Source organism: Pantherophis guttatus, chromosome 1 (genome assembly GCF_059756535.1).
Source record: "Pantherophis guttatus breed Tessera chromosome 1, ASM5975653v1, whole genome shotgun sequence".
Taxonomy (NCBI): domain Eukaryota; kingdom Metazoa; phylum Chordata; class Lepidosauria; order Squamata; family Colubridae; genus Pantherophis; species Pantherophis guttatus.
The window spans coordinates 266684561-266696631 of record NC_142063.1 but is presented as its reverse complement, the minus strand read 5'-3'; the positions used below and the strand labels follow the sequence as shown (position 1 = coordinate 266696631).

Sequence of the window (12071 nt, the reverse complement as noted above, 5' to 3'; positions counted from 1 at the left end):
CCTTCATCTCCAGACACAGTCATAACCACTATTGAATAGCTTTTACCATTAGAAAAATATTCCTGTTCTCCAACCAAAATCTATTTCCTCATAATTTAAACTTTTTGTTTCTCATCCTGTAGATAAATTACTAAGGTAGGTAGATTGGATTGGAGGAGGCTTTCTACTTTCCTTGGAATCCTGCCTGAAATTAGTGGGTTGAAGAGCAATACATTATGTCTGCAAATAAGGAAATCCTTATTTAACAAGTTTGCCATTATTCCATTACTTGCCATATCCATTTCCTGGTTACCTGCAACTCTGCAAAGTTATGGTGCATCAGTTGACACAAGATTATACATTTCCCCTTAGCCCTTTCTCAAGTCATAAAACTGAATTTATTACATGCCCAAGACAAAGAAGCAAGCAATTCTATTTTGCAAAATTAATTCCATTTAATATGAAAGGAATAGCATCTATCACAACTCACAGAGCCAAAATAGCCAATTATGTCTATGCTGAGGGTTAAGAATATATAATGTATCCGACTTATCTCTATTTATTTTAATAATACTTTTGACTTTTGGGTTAGTGTGTTTCATTAGGAAGAAATCCATCCTAACCTATAAAAGTTATCTTGGTGACTTGGTGCCAATCAACTTTTTCAGCTCAACCTACTATTAGATGGATTTTTATTTTGGAGTGGGGGAATGCAGGATGAAGCTGCTGGAGGAAAAAGTAGAACATAAATCTAACAAATATATGGATAAATACCATTTTAATGCTCTTCCCCATTTTTCATTTTATATAATTGGTTCGGACGTATTCCATTTGTCCTGTTTTATACTAATACACTGTCCTTTTTTTTTTCTCCTAGAAAGAATTGTGACAGTCTGTTAAAGTAGATATGACTTTCTCTTTGTAAAGCAATGCATATATTATTTTATTGGTGCCAGGTTGGAAGAGGAAAAGATAAGGAAGCCAAGAGTTGTATTTGAAAATGGGTTTTCTATGAGCAAGGTTTTTATATAAAGAAATACATTTCTTTCTTCATTACTTTCTCACAATTTTGTTTCATGGGTCTTGTTATATATTTATGACAGGAGCTAAATGACAGGCAATATTTCTTCAATGTATTTCTTCATTGCAATTCTACCAGTGCAGTCATGCACTGAGGGAAATCTGGCAAGATCCTGGAAAAGATCAAGTAATAGATCTGCAAACACCTACATAGAATAGAATAACAGAGTTGGAAGGGACCTTGGAGGTCTTCTAGTCCAACCCCCTGCCTAGGCAGGAAACCCTACACCACTTCAGACAAATGGTTATCCAACATCTTCTTAAAAACTTCCAGTGTTGGAGCATTCACAACTTCTGCAGGCAAGTTGTTCCACTTATTAATTGTTCTAACTCTCAGGAAATTTCTCCTTAGTTCTAAATTGCTTCTCTCCTTGATTAATTTCCACCCATTGCTTCTTGTCCTACCCTCAGGTTCTTTGGAGAATAGCTTGACTCCTCTTCTTTGTGGCAGCCCCTGAGATATTGGAACACTACTATCATGTCTTCCCTAGTCCTTCTTTTCATTAAACTAGAAACCATGAATTCATCAAAAACATATCATGTCAGACCAAACTTATTGGAGTCTTTGATAAAATGACTGAATTAGTGGACCCTAGCCTACTTTGTGATAAGGTAAAAAAAATTGTGCTAGTTAGTATCATTACCAGATAGATTCATAACTGACTGACCAACCAAACTTAACCTGTATTCCTCAATTGAACTACATCTACATGGAGGGAGGCCAGTGCCAGTTTTGGTGACCATGATACAAAAAAAAGGTGTTGAGACTCTAGAATGAGTGTAGAGAATAACAATAACAATGACTGGAGGATAAAACACACAATGAAAGGTTGCAGGAACTTGGTATATCTAGTCTAACAAAGAAAAGGACTAGGAATGACTTGATAGCAGTCTTCCAATATTTGAGGGGCTGCCAGAGGGGAAGGGTTGTTCTATTCTCTGAAGCACCTGGGAGAAGGACAAGAGCATCAGTTGGGAACTTATCAAAGAGAGATCCAACCTAGAACTAAGGAGAAAATTCCTGACAGTGAGAACAATTAATTAATTAATAATTAATCAGTGGAACAACTTGCCTCCAGAAGCTTTTGTGGTGGGTAAGGCATAAGAACTTTGTTATGCTTATCTAATAATGAACTTTATATGTGACTTCCACTGAAGATGACTAAAAAAACAACAACCCTGAGGCAAAAGGCTTTGATGCTGGTCTCCTAGTCCCAGGAAATGACAAGATACCAAACCATATTTGAAATAAGTGCTTGGAAATACTTATTTTTATAGTGCTTCATGTTTTAGGAATGACCTGCTTTAGGGAATCTTCCTGTACAATTTTAAACAGTGTATCACACAATATAAGGGCCCGTTCAGTTTCATTAGTCAGTATTTCAGATCCTCTTTTTCAAAATCTCATAATGTAAACCTTTGCATAAAACTTGCCATAAATAGTCTTTCAAACGCGTATTTATTTTTGAAGACTTTGTGTGCTGAGGCAATTAGTAGGTTGTTCTTAATTTAAGTGGATTGAGCTTTTCTTCCCCAAATGGACAGTAGATTCATCAGGAGGGAGGGAGGGAGGGAGGGAGGGAGAGAGAGAGAGAGAGACAGAGAGAGAGAGAGACAGAGAGACAGACAGACAGAGAGAGAGAGAGAGAGACAGAGACAGAGACAGAGACAAAGAGAGAGAGAGACACACACACACACACACAGAGACAGAGAGACAGACAGGGAGACAGGGAGACAGACAAAGAGAGGGGGGGGGGAAGAGAGGGAGGCAGACAGAGAGAGACAGAAACATGTAGGTAATAATTTGAGTTTCAAGATTGTGCTAAACCAGATTTTGTTTAACTCTGTTTTCTGAAATAAATTGCAATGTTGTGGAATCCTACAACACTTTAAATCGTAAATCATCATTTAGAAACTACATTTGCTCTGCCAAAATCATAACAATTTAGCATGAAACATGAATTCAGCCATCAAAATTGTTACTACAATATATGGTTATAGCTGCTGCCTTTGAAGGGTTTAAAAAGGTATGATATAAATTGATGGAAGATGAGTCCATGACTTGCTATTACTATCTGGAAATGTTATACTCAGAATTACCCTCTTATCATTTGGGAATAAAATCAGCCGTGTGAGTCATAAACATCATGCTTCACGTGAGATTTCAAGAGACATTTGGATACATGTCCTTGCAAACATAATATTGGATGAAATGGCCTATGTAACTCATCACTATATCTTCCTGTCTTGTAAAATGTTACACTGTAATGGAATGCCAAGAACTAAACTTCACTTAGATTCAGATTATCTTTTCATGACTCACAGAACCTCTATGAATAAAGAACTGAGTTGCAATGGAGGCTTTAACAAAGAAAGATGACTTCCCCAATCCTTCCATTCTCTATAGTTCTGCACCAGTATTGTTCCAAAAGCTTCTTCATTCAACAAGAACAATTTGTGAGGAAGCAAAAATCTGTGAAATTCCCTTCCTCTCTGTTTGAATGGGTGTGTCCCATGAGTAGAATTTCATTCATTGGAACTCTGGGTGCAATCCATATAATTTGCATTCTCTGTCCTTAGCTGAACTCTTTTCCCAAGTTAGTATGCTTCAGTTTTGAGCCAAGGCATGTACATGCAAAACAAGAAGGGGGGGGGGAAATGACATTTTAGCCATGGTGTTCATGTGTATTTGAAACCTATATTCTCTGCAATTTATAATGGGAAATCAAGTTCAGAATTCTCAGTAGGCTGCAACACAGTCTTTAAAACGTAACATTCAAACATCATTGGAATTATTTGAAATCTGAGTTCTGCTAAAAACTGCCTTTAAAAATAGCCATGAATTACATTAAAAAAAATAGCCTATATGATATAATGCCAATCTAAATTGTGAGCTACTGCTTTCACAGAACTAATATCCAACACCTGCCCTTTTTAATCTATGTATTACTAAAGAAATATATTTTTAAGATATAGTAGGCAGTGTTGGAGTCTAACTCTCAAAGTATATGGGTCTGTTCTCAACCAAAATGATGAGGCTACAATAACAAAAAGTGTATGTCATGATATAAGGTCCATCCTTTCATATTTGCACAACAACAACACCCACCAATATGCCATGGACAGAGTCTTCATTGTGACATTGCAACAACAACACACATTTCACCACTTCCCCTCTTCCTGCCTGTCTCAAAAGCCCCCACCCCCCCATGACAAGACCTCCCAAGGATTCATTTGTATGTTCTAGAGACACCTTCACATGGAGCCTTTGAGACACCACAGGAAGAAGGCAAGTGGTGAAATATGTGTTGCAATGTCATAATGACAACTGCCATAAGACTGCATTCCTGACTGAGGAAATGATGTGGGCTTTTATGTCTTATATGTTTCTTATGTCCTTGAGCCAGATGGTAACTTTGAGCTCTAGAAGAAATAACATTAGCCACAGCCATAGGTGTGTGTCTCTTGAGGAAATAGAAGTAAAATGAGGGATTGAGGCCATGTAAAATGGTGTTTCTGTGTTAGGTAACAGTGTGGTATACAGAGTGGGTTTTCAACTATATAGTGGCACAAAAGAAATAAATGCACAACATCCTCCCTGTGGGTAGGATTTAAAAGGCACCAGAGAATCTGATCATGCTTCTAGCAGAGATACTTTTATCTAAATCAGACATAAGCAATATGTAGCCCATGGGTTGAGTACTTTTAAAAATACCACTATTAACTCACTGTGGTAAAAATAAATGATAGATCAGGGGAAAAAATCATGTAAACCTTTGCCCAAGTTTAACAGATGTTTTCTGATAAATCTAGACATCTCATTATTCTCTTCAAAGATGAAATGAAGGAAGTCCTACCCCTTTTCACTTCAGTGACTTAGCCTGCCATCTCATTTAGGATACTTCAGATCTTGTTTTTTGAACATTTTTGATCTAAATTACCAAGACATAAGAAGTGGAAAGGAGTAGGAATCCCTTTATTTCACTTTGAAGGGAATAAGGAGATGTCTAGATTTGTCACAAGACATCTGTTAAATTTAGGCAAAGGTTTACATAAATTTTTTCCCCTTTCCATCATTTATTTCACCTAGATTAGATCAAAGGTGCATGGAGACTGGACTGGCATCCTGTTTTTGTCAATGCAATCTAGTTCCCTTTGGGAAGTTCTTAAATAGGGCATCGATACAACTGATCCTTACCTTCTTATTCTCAAATATTGATGTCCCAAGGCATAATATTTGATTTCTAGGGGCAACATTGTGACTAATGGTTATGCTTATCCCCAAAGAATTAGTCCAGAATTAATACCGTGAATTAATTAATGATCGATACAGAATGTATTAGCATATTCCATGGTTTAATTATAGTTGACATGATGAAATACTATTATTCAAAAGTGTTCACCTATCCTGAGTTACAAACTTTCTATGCACCCTTGCACAAGAGTCATTTTTACCAGCATTGCACCAAAACAGCCTAAACATTAATCCAAATGAATTTTGGTGACTTCAGCACATATTTCCACGAAATCAATATGCACACTATACAGTTGCTAGGCTGTTAGGATAATCCTTGCTGAATTTGCAGCAAGTATTTGAAACACCAAGTAAATAATTCCTTTCATTAGTGTCCAGAATAGAATTTTTAGCTGTGTGAAAATATCACCATTAAATTATTTGACATAGCATTCCATATTTCTCAGAAATAAATCTGTAAATATGGTTCTATCATAGAATCGTGGGCATTGACCTTACTGAACCGAGTGCTATGGCTATGAGAAAATGATTTAGCAGGTTTTTTTATTAAAATCAACAGGACATTATCAAACATTTATACATAATTTTAGATGCATGCATATGTATGCACCCATGTTCAGGTACGCACAATGTTATTGACACTCATAAAATAGTAATTGCCACCATTTATTACATCTTATATCTATATTGCTAGTGTAAAAGTAAGCCACACTCAAGCATCATGCAAACCTTAAAGCTGAGGTATCATAGGTGAAGCATTATGTCTTAGAATATATCTGTGGGGAAGATAAAGCTTACTGTAAATGCAACCGCTCTATAGAATTGATTGGTAACATTATGAAAAAGAGCATGGATAGCTTGATGAACAGGACGGAAGGGAGATTAGAGCAGAAGGAAGGAGAAAGGATTATTTGATCCTTTCCCCTTAGGCTGCTTTTCCACTCCAAAATTGCTTTCTCCTCTAGAAGAAAGAGATGCAAGTCCCAAATATTTGTTTCCACTGATGGAAAATGAACTTGGCCAGACAAATGGTAGCAATGGCAAAGAAAGGGAAACATTAAAGAGTCCTTTCCCATGTCTCTGTGTAGTGGTGGTTTCTCATTGATTTTTTTTTTAATGGAAGAAAGCTATCTCCTTTTCAGTATCACATGTCATTTAAATATCAAAATTTATTTAAAAAGTACTCCACATCAAAAGTACTCCACATCTGAGCACTCCACATCAACATTCAACTTTCATTTCTGAAATATTTTTTCTAGGTGATTTTTGTACCCATTCCATTCCATTCCAGGCCTACCTGCTTTATAATTACTATTTGTGCGCAGTATTACTCTTTTCCGAATATTTCTAAAATTGCCTATTCCTTTTACACATCAACCTACATTTGAAATCACTTCTGACTGATAGTTTAAAGGTCTGTAAAGCACACATTCAAAACAGTCAATGAACATTATAGGCTGTAATTGCATCCCCAGGGAGAGCTAGCAAATATCTAGCTGACATTCTAATTGCTCCCTGTTGTGATTTCCTGATTTAATCAGAAATAAAAATGGTCTCCTATAAAGTGTATATAGAATATGAACTGGAAATGTTAACTACTGGAAGTTAACTATTTATTTATTTTAGAGAATTGGTGTCCCCTTCTTGCAAACCACGCAACATGCCATGCTCATGATAGTCTCACAGACGCATTTCACATCAGTGTCAGAAAAGGGAATGGACGTAAGATTAAATCTGATCTCTCAGTTTCTTGCCTTTATGTCTGAAAAAAGATCCTATGTTAGGAAGCTCACAATTATTTATTTATCTTTTTATTCACTTTTCCCCGCCTCCAAAGAACTCTATTCTATCCTCAAAAATCCTCTATCAATGGGAAAAAGTGAAAGGAAACAAAGTCTAGATAGGAACTCCGTTTTTTTTTTAGTGGAGAACTGAACCTGGATATTTCAGGTACCCTGACAACTTTTTTTTTTTAAAAAAAGCATTTATCTTATGCAAGGAGGGGAAAAAACAGGCCTGCAATAATTCTATCAATCACTTCTTTTACTGCAATATCAACTACGAGCTTAATTACTGCAAGACATCATTGAGAATCCTGTAATCATCATCTGAAGGCTCATTAGAAGGGTAGTAATCTATCCTTCTGCAAAAGAAAAGTGTGTCAATAGTTCTGTAGCCATTATGGACCTATTGAGGAAATCCCAAATTATCTGAGGCAAGGAAGAGCAACGTGGGCTCATTCAGTTATTGAACCTGAACTCCCACCAGCCTGCTTAATGGTGAGGCATGATAGGAATTGCAATCGGAAAATGTCTCCAATTGTTTCCTGTTCCTGTTCCAAGGAGAGCAAAACCAGGGGGAGAGATTTAGTCAAAGGGCAACAAAGCCTGCTCAGTAGCTTCAAAAGGTTCAGCGTCAAGTGAAAAAAATAATAATAGAAAATTGATGACATAGAAAAGAATGGCCTAGACATGCTACTTATGCCTGGTGGCATCTTCACTTCAGGTGATGCTATCTACATGCATTAAGCATAGCTTTTTGCCAGCCAACACGGCCCTGCTGGCAGCGAAGATAAGGAATTAAACAGCTGGCACCAGATTGGGAAGTGCCAGCTTCTAGTATTCTAAAGGATGGCAAGAACTCTCATCCTCCAATATTTAATCTGTTGTTATGTATTCATATTCATTTAAATATGAATGAATGCCCACCTTACTTTAAAACAGATGAGAAAGATAGTAAGTTTTTTTTTTCTTGGAAAAAAAGAAGTGGAGATAAATGTTGGACAGTAAACATCCCTTTCTCCCCTCCCTTTCTTTTCTTAAGGCAAAGAACTCTCCCCCCTCCCCAACTTGGTTCCCAGAAGCAACAGTTTCCACCTGTTGTTATCCATCATTTCAATAGATGGTGCTGTGTTCCCATAGATATTGACTGTAACTCATTCCTCTGAAACATTTGTGGAATGCTAGAAGTAAAATTTTCTCTACTTGGCCTTCATTAAACAAATCCAATTTAACACCAAACACCTATTAAAAACATACAAAAGGACATGGTTCTTTTCTTTAAGAACAGACAGCCAATATACTTAAATATGAGTACAGAAACTTCCAATGGATATAACTATCTTTGTGGCAGAAGACCGGTTTGCCATTTCTTTGGCTGAGGAAGACTTGCTGGGAAAATGAATTTAGGCTCTTTTAGTAGAATTTCCTAAATGATACAAAGAAAGGGATTTTGGGCACAAAGTTCAGTTGAGGAAAGAAATAGGAAACTAAACATCTGATTAGATTGTTGGAACTGCACTGCAATTCGTATCTGTGGATTCCAATGCCTCTTTAACGTATTTCACTTCCTTGTATACCTCCTCTACTCTATTTCATTATATCCGATTTGGATTTTGGTTGCAGAAATAGTCTGAGCTACTCATTTTAACTTTTTTTTTACATTATTCTCAGGCACATAAACAACTTTATTAACATGAAATAACTTTTGCGTGCCTTGAATGCTTATGCTGCACAAATGATCATTTGAAACAGCATGCTTTTTTCACCCCAAAGCACACATTTTTTTGTAGCTACTTACAAAATTAAGCAAATCATAGTTATATTAAGCAGAGATTTTCAGTCTCTTACTTCCTAATTAACGCCCATATCCTTTCTACAACATAATTAGAAATTATTCTTCAGAATCATCCTAGAAGAACTGCTACTGCTTTCAAAATGTCTTTGGATCTTAAGAAGCCACTTATTTGACAATCAAATTTGTATTTTTGTATTTGCCAGGATGGAGATGCTATATCAATCCTCTGGGACTGAAATCAGGAGTAATCATTTACCTAAAATATGTAACAATATTATAGAGACTCATAGATATGCTGTTTAGTAGGATTTGATCCCAAATGTGTCTAGCTTGCTTTTATGGGGAGAATTGTGGGAAGAACGACTGGATAATTTCTTTCTGGAGAGAGAAAGAGCACCCCCCCCCACCAAAAAAACAAACACATTTGGAGTTTTATCAAGAGAAGAACCACACGTCTTTTTCTCTGCCACTTAGCTTGTCCAGATCCAATAGAGCCAACTACAGAACCGTTTTTTTGACTTTGGTGGTTCATCATCATAATCATCATCAAATTCCCAAGCCTCCCTCCGTGCGTACTTTGCTTCAGCCTCCCTTTTGCCGTCCCCCCACTTGGGCAGCTCCTCCCCCCGGCCGCTCTTCTTACCTGATGATGACATACATGACCAAGAAGTTCCCGAAGAGCCCCACAACACATACGACGGAATAGAGGGCCATGATCACTATGGCTGTGATCATGGAAGGGCTGACCCCAGAACATAAACTGCCTTCTCGTCCCCCAAGAGTCCCATTGGGTCCCCCGCAAAAAAGCTGGGTGCTGTTGGGCTCGCTCTGGTTCCAGTTGTCTGCTTCCATAATCGTGGCCGACCTTCACTCCCCTTAATCGCCTGCGTCTGGCTAGCAAGCGCCAGGAGTCAGAACGCAGGATGGAGGCGCAGGAAGAACGGGCGCCGGGAGCTGTCCCTGGTGCTGACCACCTAGTTAGGTGCGAAGCCGCGTTCCTGGGCGAGGAAGCCACCCAAGGCAGGAGTCCCATCCAACGCTCTCTTTAGTCAGTTTCCGAAGGAGGACGGGATCCCTGTAGTTGCCTGGCGCGGCTGAGAGAGAAGCGAAGGACCCGTCGCACCTTGAAGCTGAAGCCTTGGGGAAACGTTGCCTCCTTCTGCGGTTTCCACCGCATTCCCCGCATCGAGCGCCGAGGGAGAAGGAGGTCGAGGGAGAGGAGAACGGAGAGAGAGAGAAAGAAGTGTTGGAAAGAAAGTCTTTGCAGGAATAAACCCACTGGAGCCTCTTCTCCCTTCAGATGTTGCTCGCGCGCGTACACGTGTGCTCGCACCGCTGACTCTGAAACACGCGCACACGTGCGCAAGTTGGCCGGGATAAGTCTGGAAAGGAGGAGCCTTTTTGGCGGAGGGTGGTGATGGCGGGACGAAACTCTTTTTCACCCGATCTACTCCGCCCCAGCGTCAGATCTTGGCCAGCAGGTGAGCAACAACTCTCTCTCTCTCTCATTAGCTTTCTCTTTCTCAGATTTCAGCCTTTTCTATACAGTTGTTTACTTACTCTCAAGCCAGCCACAAGATGTTGCTGTCTTGGATTTTGCAAAGAACAAAGGAATTTAGGTCTTTCTCTTCATGTAGTTTTCCTGACATAATGAGATGACAAAACGTTGCCCTGACTACTAATGACCAGCGTTCATTTAAATAATAAAACCAAATGGTGGAGATCTTCTCCAGATTAGTAAAGAAGCCTGTTGCATATTAGGCACACCAACAGTGTCTAGAGTTTTCCTTCCCTGACTTTACAGATCTATCCCTGCAACATTCTATACAGCAGAATGACAATGGTTTGCCATTGCCTTCTTCCAGAATAGATTACAATTCTGCTATTGAGTGGATGTTGCCCGTCCAAGTGCTATCTGGGCACATCTCTGCTTAGCTTCTGAGTGCAAATGGGATGCGAATCTCAATGATTTATATAAGCTATACCTGCACAACATGACTAGGTATATTCAATACAATTACTAATGTATTGAAGACTTAGTAATTAATTCCATTTGGAACTCCTTTTGTAGGCATATGATGCATATTCATAGGTAATACAAATTTATCCTGCCAAAATAGTCCTCTACTCACATACAACTTTGTTACAACTTCTGCATGAAAGGAGAAACTAAACTGAACAAAATAATGAGAGGCTAGTTATTCTCTTTCAAGTGCAACTGATTTGTAGCAATAGAGAAGCTGTGTTACTAACCAGTATCAAAGATTGACATTCCAGTTATTCACAATCCACGTTTCATTGGGCTAAAACCATATCTGGAGTTTCCAATTTTTTTTTTAAAATTTGATTTATATGCCGCCCTTCTCCGAAGACTCAGGGCGGCTTACAATGTGCTCAGCAATAGCCTTCATCCTTTTGTATATTTATACAAAGTCAGCTTATTGCCCCCACAACTGGGTCCTCAATTTACCTACCTTAGAAAGGATGGAAGGCTGAGTCAACCAATTTGTTCTAATAAAATTATTATATTTGTGACACTCCTTCTTTAACAATTCACAAATATACATATTATTCTTAGGTAAAAGTTGTAATGATTGCAGTGCTGTACACAAGTCACAGTCTGAATCCTGCCTTTTCTGTTTGGCATTTAGGAGCAATGAAAATGATATAATGCCATATTTTGACAACTCTCAGTATTGTAGCATTGAAAGTGATCTGTTTTCTAAATGTAAGCTCATCTCTCTCCCTCCTTCCCTCCCACCCTTTCTCTCTTCCTCTCTCTTTCTTCACTAATCCCTCTCTCTCTTTCATCTATCTTCTCCTCCCTCTCCCCTCTCTGTCTCAATAAAGATATTGATGTTTTAATTATCATTGATTGATTACTATTATGTGCTATCAAGTCAATGTCAACTCTTATTAACCACATCAGTAAATTTTCTCCAGGAGAAATAGGTTGAGTTAGTGATTTTCTAGGTAGTAATGGCTATGCTGTGTGTAAACTACTAAGAAAAGGTCTTGTGCAGAGTTTAAGAAAATCAATGATACATGCATATAAATGGCATCCCATCCCATTCCATCCCTATTTATTTCAAAGATGTTCACAAACAAAACTTCTGTAGTGATTTCTTTTAAGAGTATCAATAGAGTTATGGGGACAGAGGGCTAAATGGGATGTATCATA

The 12071-nt window shown here is 38.2% G+C and overlaps 1 protein-coding gene across 1 annotated transcript in view; it reads right to left on the bottom strand.

Annotated features, from left to right (window-relative positions):
• OPRM1 (opioid receptor mu 1) overlaps positions 1 to 9845 on the bottom strand; it is a 22346-nt gene extending 12501 nt beyond the window's left edge. The window contains 1 exon segment of the mRNA XM_034428600.3: positions 9534 to 9845. Within this exon segment, the coding sequence (XP_034284491.2) occupies positions 9534 to 9742 (209 nt within the window). The 5' untranslated portion in view covers positions 9743 to 9845.
• Positions 9846 to 12071: the final 2226 nt, after the last annotated feature.